At 42.7% G+C, this 12,711-nt stretch overlaps 1 protein-coding gene across 12 annotated transcripts in view; it reads left to right on the top strand.

The window, feature by feature from the left end:
• The window catches only part of KTN1 (kinectin 1), an 82,540-nt gene that overhangs the window by 57,561 nt on the left and 12,268 nt on the right, over positions 1-12,711 (top strand). For 8 of the 12 annotated variants that reach the window (XM_068149027.1, XM_068149022.1, XM_068149029.1 and 5 more), the window contains 13 exons: positions 159-196; positions 1,034-1,124; positions 1,226-1,303; positions 2,165-2,202; positions 3,200-3,290; positions 3,395-3,463; positions 3,898-3,935; positions 4,829-4,919; positions 6,911-6,997; positions 8,841-8,930; positions 10,004-10,084; positions 11,106-11,195; positions 11,284-11,376. In XM_068149027.1, the coding sequence (XP_068005128.1) occupies positions 159-196; positions 1,034-1,124; positions 1,226-1,303; positions 2,165-2,202; positions 3,200-3,290; positions 3,395-3,463; positions 3,898-3,935; positions 4,829-4,919; positions 6,911-6,997; positions 8,841-8,930; positions 10,004-10,084; positions 11,106-11,195; positions 11,284-11,376 (975 nt within the window). The remainder of the gene's footprint in view (positions 1-158; positions 197-1,033; positions 1,125-1,225; positions 1,304-2,164; positions 2,203-3,199; positions 3,291-3,394; positions 3,464-3,897; positions 3,936-4,828; positions 4,920-6,910; positions 6,998-8,840; positions 8,931-10,003; positions 10,085-11,105; positions 11,196-11,283; positions 11,377-12,711) is intronic. The other 4 variants (XM_068149033.1, XM_068149031.1, XM_068149025.1 and 1 more) reach the window with 1 other exon arrangement.

Here is a 12,711-nt window from a genome sequence, read left to right as displayed (position 1 = left end):
CCACCAAAAAAAAGTTTGTTTACACAACTGTAACAAATAATGCCTATTTGAATAATGTCTGGTGGCTTTTCCCCCTGTTTCTCTCTAGAAGAGCTTGTAGCATTTCTCTTCTGTGTGCACTGAACTCAAGCAGTGGTGGTTTTATTTATTTTTTTTAGGTGTCAATTACATCACAAGTCAAAGAACTTCAGACTCTGTAAGTACATTTGTTAACATGTCTGATCTGCTCTCTGCACCCCTTGTTTCTCTCCTCCAGTCTGTTTCTAAGTTGAAGTGTTCTTGCCTGCTGTCTGTGCTCTGCATGAAGTGATCCAGGCGATTAACACTGGTCTTAATGGTTATGTCCTTGTTAGTAATACCTGGTCCTGTCTGAGATGGAAAACAAGGTGAAGCACTCCATGGCTTTGTGAGCCTCAGTTAAACAACAAGGGATTAAATCCAAGTCAGAATGGAAGGACATAAGCAAGGCACTATGGCAAACTTAATTTGGAAAGGAAAAGCTTCTTTGCTTTGAGGGTGTCAGAGTCCTGGAGCAGGCTGCCCGGTGGGGTTGTGGAGTCTCCTCCTCCAGGGAGATTCCAAACCTGCCTGGATGTGATCCTGGGCAACTTGTTTTCAGTCACCCTGCTTTTTCAGGGAACTTGGACTGGGTGATCTCCAGAGGTCTCTTCCACTATTCTGTAATTGTGTAATACCTGCGCAGTAGCTGGGTGGAGAATTGAGCCACCCTTGTGTCCCCAGTTGGGGAGGGGAAAGGAAGTATTTTTAGATGAGGAGAACACGTGTGAGAGATCCCTGCAATATGTGTCAGTGCAGAATTTGCTTTCACTTAATGAGCAGTACCATTGATCAAGGGCATCTCTTGTTAACCCAGACTGAAGTGGAACTGTTCACACGTTGATTTGTAGTGGGTGAGAATTGTGTTGTGCCTTTGATCACATAGGCTGCTTTTGTTATGTGCTACAAAGCATGGGATGCCTCTTTTTTCAGATAAATAAAAGAGCAAAGGTTTATGCTGTGTATGTTGCTACAGGCTGAAGGGGAAGGAAAAGCAGGTGAAAACCATGGAAGCCTTATTGGAAGAGAAGGAGAAAGATATTGTTAAGAAAGGAGAATGGCTGCAGGTAAGCTCCATTGGTATTCCAAAGGGAAATAAGTTCTGTTGCAGTGGTTCTGGCTGTGGACAAGTTATGTTTACTCATCTGAACTTTCTTTTTGTCTAAAGGGGCAGAAGGATACAATTGCACAGCTCACCAGTAAAGTTCAGGAGTTAGAGCAACAGAACCTACAACAGCTCCAACAGGTATCATCTGCAGGGTGGATGTGGTTTGGGAGTGCTACTCAGTTCAACTGGAAGATGTTGTTTTAATTCTCTGACTTTCATAAAGGGTTTGCATTGGCTTCAACATAACAGAGCTATTTAAAATGCTGCTTGACTAAACTGGTAGCTGTAGTGCAGAGAGCCCACTGGTTTAGCTGTGTTAATCCCAAACAGGTTTTACATAGATAACAAGTTTTGAAAGCTTTTCTTTAGTCTGGATGATACTATGCAAAATGAGTTGCTTTGGTGGTCTGAAAACTTTGAAGCTCCTTGACAGAATCAGAGCTGTGTGGTAGGTTCCTCCTTGCCAGAGTGAAGTGGTATCTCTGTAAGGCTATATTCATAGAGGACCTCTTGCTGTAACTGAATGTAGCAGCTCATCTTAAGTGGGCAGGCTTTGCTATGGTTCCTTCCTGCCTTTGATGCAGAAATGGGAACTGTCTGGAACACTTTGGGTTTTGATTGCCTGCACTGGGCTTGAGAATAGGTAGCTTGTAGCCAGGTGTGACTTAATGGAAGAATTTTCCCAGTAAGGCATTATTGTAGCTCAGTTTGGATTTTCATTGATGATAACGGTGAGCAAGTGAGTTCCACTCTTATTTAGGGTGGATGTCTAGACAAGGGAGTGGTGGATTGGAGAAAGATTGGCTGGTGTAAAGTTGGGCTTCTTGGTGTAAGTTGTGCTTCTGAAATACTTCGTCTGTTTAGATATTCTTGGGGCAGTGATGCAAAAATTGCTGATACCTCTTGGGCAGTAGTCTTGGGAGCTGTGTGGTGCCCCTAGTTGTGCAGAGTGTTGCTGCTAGTTTGAAAACCAAGATTTGAATTAACTTTGTTTTTCAGGCACCGGCTGCATCCCAAGTCCAGAACCTGGAGAGCCTGTGAGTATGCTTAGTAGCAGTTTCTCAAGTGCTTGCTGATAATGGGTGTTCAGTGTTGGCATTTGTCTGAAACTGGACTGTTTGAGCTGGTTTCAGGAGTTTAATGGGTTTTGCTAAAATAAGCTGCTAGTGCTGATGGACATCTCCCAGCCAGGCTGTCTCCAGTGTACAGCAGCAAGCATCTGGCATCCCTGAGTTGTACTGCTCATACAGTGACAGTAAATGATGGCCCAGGGCTCCACTAACCAGTGAAATTGCTACTGCTTCTTGTTTCTAGTGATAATTTCTCCTTCTGTTTAGCATGTTTTTAAAAGAGAGTGGGTTTAAGTGCCTGTGGCTGAATCTGTAAAAGCAAAGAACAAATACAGTTTGCCATTTTCAGCCTGAGATGCAATAGCCAGTTTTCCAGCTCCTGTTTCATGGAGAAATACTGCCAGGCTTTCCTCTGTTTTGACTCTGCTTTGTCTGGCTGCTCTAACTCAAAGGTTGTCTGAGACTGTGCCAAAAAAGGGCTCTGTCTTCAATGCAGCCCTTTTAGTGTGCTGCCCTCCCAGCAGAGCTCCTGTATAACCAGTATGTGGTACCTAAGGCACCTTTAGGAGACTCTCTGGCACCTTCAGAGCCAGATGGCTTACAAGATTTGCTCAGGTGATCAGTTGCTTCTCTTCCACTTGGGCTCTGAATGCTTTTGAGATCAGCTATGACTAAATGTGTGTGTTGATTGACATGTGGAATGACTAGTTTGCTTTAGGTTGTTCTAAGCAGGTAAATGTTTGCAGTATGTCTTGTTGCAGCTGGCAGGTATTTTGTTAGCTTCCTTGGTTTGGAGCCATAGTGTAATGGTTTCTTCTCCATGTGTGTGCTCTCCTTTTGGCTGATTGTTTTATGTAAATACAAAACTTGTCTTCTGCTGCTGAAAACTGTCCCAGCTATACTGACTCTTCAGAAGCATAAACTCTAACCCTTTTATTTCTTACTTTCTAAATCTTCTTTGCAGATTGAAAGGGGAAGAAGAACAAATGAAGAAGTTGAAAGCTGCAGTGGAAGAAAAAGAGAGAGAAATTGCAAGCCAAGTAAAACAGCTGCAGGTAAAGTGTAGAGAGAAGTGCCTTGTGTTGTAAGGAGTGTGTGTGTTATGAGTATGTATCTAAATGTCTGCATGTATGTTTTATTGCCTCTTGTCTTTCAACAGGATCTACAAAGGGAAAACGAATCTTTTAAAGTTCAAATTCAAGAATTAAAGCAGGAGAATTGCAAACAGGTACAGCTTTCCAATTGCAGTGTTGGAGTGAAGTCAAGGGGGATGCTGATAGATTGGATGAATGGCATGGAAATCAGTAGCTGTATTGACCATACAAACCCAGGGCCAGCTTTGGGGTTGGATTCCACCAAGCCAGCTTTCCTGGCTGTTGGATGTCTCTTCTTGCTTTCCTTTATTGTGTGAATTTGCAGCCTTTCTTATGCCTGCTCTTTCTCATGCCTACTGTATTTTTGTCTGGCTTTCTACCCCTGTCTTTACATGCTGCATCACATCCAGCGTTCTTCTGGCCAAAGTAGGCTGGACTGGATTCCCTTGAAGGCTGGGAGTGCAGCTGCGTAGTGTTGCAGCAGTGGCTGGTTAAGAAGGCAGATCATGTCCTCTGTGCCAATCTTTACTTCTGATCTTCTCCTAATGAATTTCTGATCTGTTTGTAGGCATCTTTGGCTGTCCAAAGTGAGGAGCTTCTGCAAGTGTAAGTACTACCAGGAGTTGAATGCAATAGATCAAGTGCTAAATTCCACTTGCCGCTCAGGAAATTTAAAGGATGAAATAAAAGCCAAATGTACAATATCAGCATGTGACAAGTGTCAGTATAAAAATCAATCCTTACCATCTAATAAAACTTGAGATAATCCTCAGGTGCAATCTTTTGCAGACAGTGCTCACAATATAAGCAGACAATGTAAGCAAGGCATGATTAATTTAATGTGCGTGCCAACTCAGGTGTATGTCTGAAGAATTTAAATGTTGATGTTTCAAGCAAAAGTGGTAAGCTTTTTTTCTTGGAACTTCAATTTAGTAGAGGGTTTGTTCCTATTATAAAGTTGTTTGGTGGAAATCTCTTTCCAGGGAGAACATCTCAGGGTAGCAGTGTGCTGTAATGTTGAGCTGAAGCCCACTACAGAACTGGGGAAGCTAATGCCATGCCAGCTTACATTCTACTACACAAATTGCCACTGTCATGCATTTTTGGCTGGCTGAATTATTTATCTTTAAATGTTTTTATGAACTGTGAACTAGGTGTTTGAGAAGGAATGGTCTTACCCTGCAGGCAGTGCCTGTTTGATGTCATACTAGTGTGAGCTGACAGACTTATCCTTGTTTAAAGTGTTGCCTTTCTGTGGCCTTGATAAATGTGTGCAGATGCCTGTTATAGCAAAACAGCAGCTTTACAATGGGCCTTGCTCTGGCAGCCTGTAGTTCACAGCAATGGGAAGCAAATGGTACTGCCAAGTCAGTGAGAGTAGCATTTCAAAGAGTTTTGCTGGAAGGAAAGGCAAGTTAGTGTATGTGAAAGGGTGTCAGTGCTTCACTTAATTTCTTTGATGGCTCCTGACTTGCTTGTGATTATTTTTGCCAATTCAGGGTTGCAGGGAAGGAGAAAGAAATCGCCAGTCTCCAAAGTGAGCTCGCCTCTCAGAGAGATGCTTTTGAGCAACAGAGGAAAAAGAACAATGTAAGAAAATTCTTCCCCCACCTCCTTAAAAAAACAAACCAAACCCCAAAACAATCAACAAACAAGCCCCAAAGAACAACCAGACCTGTATGCACAGACTCAACAATGCCTAGAGCATTCTGCTGAGAATGGTTTTGATAGTTGTCTGCCATATTGTTCTGTTCCCTTTTCTTGGGAGTCTTCTCATGTCTTTGAATTGCTCATTTGATGAGCGTTAGGAGACTTGCTGGGGCAGCTACTTCTGAGACTTAAATTCAAGCCCTGTTAGCCCTGCTCAGAAACATGTCCTTTGCCAAGGGAGGAAGAGGGGATGTGGGAGGATGAAGGGGAGTGCTCTGCCCTTGTGTAGGGACTTGAGAGGAGATGTTACCTCCAGGGTGCTCAGATCTCACTCTTCCCATTCCTAAGAGTGACTTACCCTGATCTGAAGGAGGTGAAGTGAAACCTTCCTTTACAGCAGACACTGATGGGGCAAGTATGGGCTGTTTGTGGGTGGAAGTAAGGCTTGTATCTTGCATCATAGATATGTGAAGTTATCTTCTTGTAATATTTAAACTGTGCAGGGCAAGAGAATGGCATCTTCTAACTTATATGGAAGAGAACTGTTAAAATACAGGGGGTTTAGCTCACCTGTCCTTGATAGCCTATAAAATCCAATGAATACCATGCAATAAGCTTTATAACTTAAATATAAAGACGGTGCTCAAGAAAAATATTGAGTGTGCAAGCTTTTGAGCAAATACTGTTGCTTAAGCACTGAAGTGGAGGGAAAGCATCTGAGTGCTCTTGGAAGACAAATGAGCTGGAAAGGTAGAACATGCATTCCCATTTTCTGGGGAATTGCAAGGTCTAGGTATCCTTCATAGTGCAGGCAGAAATCTGGCTGCTGCTAAAGGCAGACCATGCCTCTAGGTCCCATCTTTCTACACCGCAATTCTATGCAATTTTATTGTGTTCTTATGTCCTGCGAAGCAGCCCTTAGGATAGCAGGCAAACAGAAGTGGTAAAGTAGAAGTGAGTGTGGGTATGTGCTAGGATTTGGATGCCACTCTGTGTGGTGAGTTAACAAAACAGCCTTTCAGAAATAGCTGTTACCTGAAGCAGATTGCTCTGAGGGTTGAAAATAAGTAATAAATCTAAATCCCAAGCACCATAATCTCTTCCCCACAAAGCCCACTATCCTTCCTAGATAAGAGCTGTGAGGCTCTTTTTAGAGGGGCTCTTAGTCTCCTACTTGAGCTTGCATGTTGACATCTTGTGGAGTACACATTTGATCACCTCGCCAAGAAAGATGCAGGAGCACAGCACTGTATGGTGGTGTTTCCACGTGGATCTGGGGTGTACTTGCCACTGGAGAGATTCCCAAAGCCTCCCAGGGGGGATGGTGAGCAACAAACCAGTTTTCTTTGGGTACAGTGGAGAGAGCTGTGTGGGTAAATGCTGCAAACTAATGTCCTGAACTTTGTGTTTCTAAAACCAGCTCTGGCTTAGTAGGTTTGGGCTGAGGCCTGAGGATTTACACAGCTCAATCTGGTTGCAAGATCAGTGGCATAAATGTGCACACCTCCATCTATACTTGGGTCCATGCTGGGTTCTGCAGTGCCACATGCCTAACACTCTGTTGTGTAATCTGTGGTTTGGTGTCTGTGTTCCTCACTACTTTTGGAAACTTCCCTCTTTCTTCTTACAAGTGCAGTCAAAGTATGGGGTTGCTGTAGCGATATGTTCTGCAGTAACATTTAGATCAGTTTAGGACATGGGGGCAAGTTGAACAGAAATTGGCATTCCCCCCCACCCCCTTTTAATTCAAACTCTTTGAACCTCACACTTATTTTTGTTAGTCTATTTCATCTTACCCAGCAAAATCATCTTGCAGTAACCAGCATTTAAATGCAAATGGTGGAATTTAATGCAAAATATATCTCTGAAGTAAAAGCAGAAACATTTTGAATATTGGCTGAACTGAAATCATTCTTTCTAAAAACGATTAGGACCTTCGGGAGAAAAACTGGGAAGCAATGGAAGCATTGGCATCAACTGAAAAATTGCTGCAGGACAAAGTGAACAAGACTGCCAAGGTTGTAATGTTAACTGCTAGAAACGATGCGTTAAGCTAGAAACAGATCTGCAGCTGGTTTTTGAAATGAAATGGAGGCATTTAACTTTTACTGCAATTTAGTCTGTTCTGAGTGGTCATCCATATACTCTCCCTTCTGCTTCTTCCAGTTGTCTTTAGGTTTCTTTATTTTTTTTTTACCCTTAGTTTGTGGGCATGCTGAGTTTTGATTTCTGTTTGCTTAATTGTGTGAGCTGTTGTGACTCTTTTGTTCCTTGTGGGGAGCTATGGAATGAAGACTGCTGGTGAGCAACCTGCTTTTATCTACTGGGCTTTATTCTGCTTTAATAAATTTGTTGGACTCACAAAGACCCAGAACTAGATCATTATGTAAAAACCTGGGAGCTTCTCAGGAAAACTGTGTCACTACAGCTGTGAAATTCCTTCTTGAAAGCGTATGAGGCTCGGCAGGTCTTGTCAGAGTTGATGTTCAAAATAATGCAGGGCGTGAATATCTCTGAAAAGAGCTTGCATTTGCTTCGAGCCTGATTTAATTTTAATTGTCACTATGCAGATTTAAAAAAACAACAAAAAACAACAACAACAACAAAAACCCAAAACCAACCAAAGGCATCAAAATTATGTTCAAAGCAGCAATCAGGTAGCTAGAAGCAGAGGAGCTCCAGATGGGGTTGTGCATCGGTGTTTTAGAGATGTCTCTGCTCTTCACTCAGTCCCACGTTCAGGGAAGTTGTGTACCTGCTTTTGCTGTGTGCTAACACTTGCCTGCTTTTTCTTGCAGTCTGAAGACTTCATCAAACAGCCTTTTGCCCCTTCTTCGTGGTTCCTAAATTGCTGCAGACTAACACACTTTGCACAGCTTCACAACCTAATGTCTCCTGTCCATTTCTCTCTCTGAATCTCAACCTGTTAATGCCACCAATCTCTTGCAGCAGAGGAACTTACAGCAGCAAGGCACAGTAATACTGATGTCAAAGGGGAAAAAAGCCACCACTGAAATCAGTGAAGGATTTTTGCTACCTTCTGTGCAGAGTTTCAGGCTTTCTGCATTTAAACTTATATGGGAGCTTGGGCATCTGATGGCTTAATTAAACCAATTTGCTACAAGCACAGCAAGCAAATATCCTGTGCCTGGTTTGCTTTTTATATTAAACAAGTGGAACAATAGATCTGTGGTGCCCTTGGATCTGTGTGTTTCCATTTCCAGATCAATGACAGAGAAAACGTGGAGCCTGTCACACAGCTCTACTAATTATTTCCCATTGCATCTGAGCTTGGGGCAGGAGGGTGTAAGGATCTCCCTCTTGAGTACTTGAAAATGTAGAACATACAGTCTTGCTTTCTTGGCCTGGTTCAAATGTGCATTAACAAAAGTTTTCTTTTGGTTGGATTCTCCATTTTTGTGTGGTGACATTAACTTATGGGCATTTCCCCTTCTAAAATTGTTTAAGTATGGGTTTAAAGAAAATCGTTGGCGGACCCAACTTCTGGTTTGAGATTGCTCAACATGAGTGGCAGAGTTGATGTGATCTGTGGGTGCAGTTACTCGGCATAGTGTAGTTTGTCTTGTGAACTAGTGAGTGATGGTGTAATTTCTGTACAGATATGCTAGGCTGGAATGGAACTTAAAAGTTTAAGCACAGATGTGAAGGCTAGATTCTGAAGCCATTCAGTGTTGATTTTTGAAGCAATTTACTGGCAATTTAGGAGATTAAGTGCCTTTCTCACTTAACCCCCCCCCCCTTCTTTCTGGGTTAAGTAAGTTACTGTAGGCATAGAAGGGGCTATTGCTGAGTCGATGGAGCGTATTTTCCAATTTCATGTGAGCCCTTCTCTTTGTTTAGGAGAAGCAGCAGCATTTGGAAGCTGCCGAGGTGGAGACGCGTGAACTACTCCAGAAGCTGTTCCCTAAAGTTTCTCTTCCTTCTAACATGGTAAGAGAAGGGTCTCTTCTTACCCTGCATATAGGGGCTGGGAGCTCTGGTTCTGCTGTGCTGGACATTCTGAAGAGCTTCCCCACAGGCTTTTCTGCCCTAAGGTTTTTGCAGTTGCACGTGCTGGTAAAACTTGTACTTTGTGGCAGCAAAGAGGCAAAGCTACAGACAGTGACTTCAGGAAAAATGTTGAAACGAGAAAAAGTTATCATTATCTTAATTGTCTTTTGGTTTTGTGTTTTACTGCCCCAACATCTGATTAATCTGCTTGTGTTATCTTGTGTCTAGCAGAGATAGTAAATTTTGAAGGGTGGATAAGATCAGCTGTGTATTTCCTCAGTGTCTGGCTTGATTGGGATCTGTATCTGCCCTGGTGGCTGTGCAGACAGCAGCTGGCTCTTGTGTCCAGAGAGGCTGCATGGCCTCACTACAAGCTCATACGGTTCAAGAGGGTTTGTTTTATTTCAAAGTTCCCTTGAAAAACACAGATTTCCAATTTTATATTCTTGGTGGCTTTTAGTTTTTTGGAAGGGAAGTGCACAGTTTGTGTAGTTTAAACTGTGAGTGAAGTGAGGCTTGAGAAGTCGGCTGTGTTTCATTTGTAATATCTAGAGGTTTTTGAAGTTGGTCTCCTGATGAACTAGAAATAATCTTTAAAAAGACCTTTCCTGTCAAGTTATGAAACAGTTTTCTTGGTGAGGTCCCTAACACTACATAGCAAGTATCTGCTTTAGCTGTTCAGGGGTTTTGGAAGTGATTTCATTAAGTCTGCAAGCACTTCTTGCAGAACCCTAGCACTTGCAGGGAGAGCTCTTATCACCCAGATGTGTTTCAGCTCTTCCAAGCCCTTGTGTACTGTGTGTCATAACCTCGTGCTCCTGGATTGCTGCCTGCTGTCAGCTCAGCTGGGCTCTGTGTGGTACTAGCTGAAAAACTGCTGTCAGGCTGTGTTAGCTCTGGGGAACTGGGGGGACTGAAACACTGCTCTATAAGCCTGCAGTTGGGAGGCAGATGTCCTGAAGAGAGATTTATTTAGGTTATTCTCAGCTTTAACTGAATCCATTTCCCAACAGAGCCACAGTGAATGGATATGTGGGTTTGAAAAGATGGCTAAAGAGTACCTGAAAGAGGCTTCAGGATCTGAAGATGTCAAGGTAGGCATGGCAGTGGACAGCTTCCTTGTGTGTAGCATGGAATATTTTGTGGTATACATCTTGCAGAATGCACTCTGGATTATGAAGTTCCAATTAGCAAACAGGAGACATGAAAATTGTTTTATTGGTATTTGCATCTATTAAATCAGGAATCTATTTGCATCTTCAAAAAGCACCTTCTACAGCAGTGAAAAGGTTCATGAAATTCAACATTGGATGTTAGGAACAAGTTCTTTACTGTTCCATCGTGGAATGCTGGAACAGGTTGCCCAGGGAGGAGGTTGAGGCCTCATCCCTGAAGATATTCAAGGTGAGGCTCAATGGGGCTCTGGGTAACCTGATCTAGTGAAGAATGCTTACTACAGTGGGGATTGGACTAGGTGACCTTTGGAGGTCCCATCCAACCCAGACCATTCTATGATAGAATTGTTTTGGTCAGAAAAGACCTTTAAGATTGAGTCCAATCATTAACCTAACATTGCTAGATCACCACTAAACCTTGTTCCTCAGCACCATATCTACATGTCTTTGAGATTCTTCCAGGGATGGTGACTTTGTCGCTGCCATGGGCAGCCGGTACCAGGGTTGAACAACCACCCTTTCAGGGAAGAAATTATTCCTAATGTCCATCCTAAACCTTCCCTGACCCATCTTGAGGCCATTTCCTTTTGTCCTATTGTTTGCTATAAGGGAGAAGAGACCAGCCCCTGCCTTGCTACAACCTGCTTTCCAGGACTTGTAGAGAGCAAGAAGGTCTGCCCTGAGCATCCATTTCTCCAGGCTAAACAAATCCAGAAATAATCTTTTAAGTAGCTGTTTGTTTTTTTTCAGGTGTCTCAGTGCAGTCACAGGTTTGTGACAGAGTGGTGAGAGTTGATGAACATTGCACTTGCTGTTGTTTTCACATGAAATTGAAAGACAGACCTGCCAATGTGAATGATACCAGCTTGTTGAAATAAATAACAGAACTCAAATCCATGAGCTGAGATATGACTCCTCTGGTCCCTCTTCTGCTTTCTAGGCTATGGAGCAGAAGTTGAAGGAGGCAGAGGAAATGCACATACTGCTGCAGCTGGAGTGCGAGAAATACAAATCAGTTCTGGCAGAGACGGTAAGCAGGAGGCCTGGTCGCTGTGCCCTGTGATGATGCAAGCTGCCTTTCTTCTGCTGTGAGCTTTCAAACCCTGCTCTCTTCTTAGGAAGGGATTTTACAAAGGCTACAGAGGAGTGTGGAGGAGGAAGAAAGCAAATGGAAGATAAAAGTTGAAGAATCACAGAAGGAACTCAAACAGGTATTTCTGAAGAGCCACTTTTGCTTGAAGTTGCAGTGAAGGTAGATGTAGAGCAGCTCTGGCTTCCTGGTTTGCTGTGTGCCATGACCAGGGCATAGCAAAGATGAAGCCTGCAACTGATATAGTAGGAATGATGCTTCTTTATGACAATAGTATTTTTGGTGCTCTGCTGCTTAGCTTCATACTGAGTGACCTTTATTTTAGTGAAGAGCATATTTCCATTTCGAAAAACCCAAAAAATGGAGCAGTTGTCCTTGTCTGTAGATCTTTGTGGCTATCCCTCTTGCCATCTTTAGAGAATCAAGAACAAATGAAGAGCCCAAGAATAGAATTTCACTGTTATGAGGAGTCTGTCGGTCTTGTGCAGGTGATGCAGGAGGTAGCCAAACAGCATGTAGTCTCATGAATCCTGGTGGGATAGGAAGCCAGAGATCCTGGCAACTCAAGCTGTATTTTTGTTAAACATCTGTTTTTTTCAAAGTTCATTTGTGAACAGATACAGACTCGTTGTGGTAAAATTTGAGTGTCATATAACAATTTTTTGGAAGCTGATAAAATAGTGCTTAATCCATTATGGTTGAATAATTACACTGGAAATTGCCTGCAAAGCTTTTGTCTTTGGAAAGACTCTGTTGCTAGCAAAAGTGGTAAGAAAAAAGCCTTTTATATTCCTTTCCTAATCTAGAATTAAAATAGGTCAAACTGCTTTTTTGAAAGAAATTATTTCTCAAGTACTTCTGCTTAGCAAATTTTGAGTGCCGGACTATGAGTCTGGAGCAAATAGAGAGATGATATTTCATAAATATGTGGGGTCTATAAAAGGCTGTCAGATCTTGGGCTATAGATATGCCTTCATCTGTTGTGCTTATGCAGCCTCTAATAAGGCTAAATGTTCTGGGTTTGGCTACCTATCACGCATGGATGCGGACAGTCTTCCCTGTTTAGGTAACATTTCCTTTATTATGGCTAACAGGTAACTGGCTTAGTCATAGAATCATAGAATTGTTTCAGCTGGAAGAGAACTCCATGATCGAGTCCAACCATTGACCTAACACTACCATGGCTACTAAACCATGTCCCAAAATGCCACGTTCACATGTTTCTTGAACTCCTTAAGGGATGGTCACTCCACCACCTCCCTAGGCTGTCTGTTCCAATGCCTGACCACTATTTATTTCAAGATATTTTTCTATCACTTGATATTAAGAAGAGGAGATGACCCCCACCTGATGATAGCCTCCTTTCAGGTAGCTGTAGAGAGCAGTGAGGAGGCCTCCCCTCATCCTCCTCTTCTCCAGGCTAAACAACCCCAGTTCCCTCAGTTGCATCTCAGAT

The sequence above is a fragment of the Melanerpes formicivorus genome, unplaced genomic scaffold (genome assembly GCF_026170545.1).
Source record: "Melanerpes formicivorus ecotype bairdi unplaced genomic scaffold, bMelFor1.0.p_v2 SCAF_17, whole genome shotgun sequence".
NCBI classification, from domain to species: Eukaryota; Metazoa; Chordata; class Aves; order Piciformes; family Picidae; genus Melanerpes; species Melanerpes formicivorus.
This window is presented reverse-complemented; position numbering and strand designations above follow the sequence as displayed.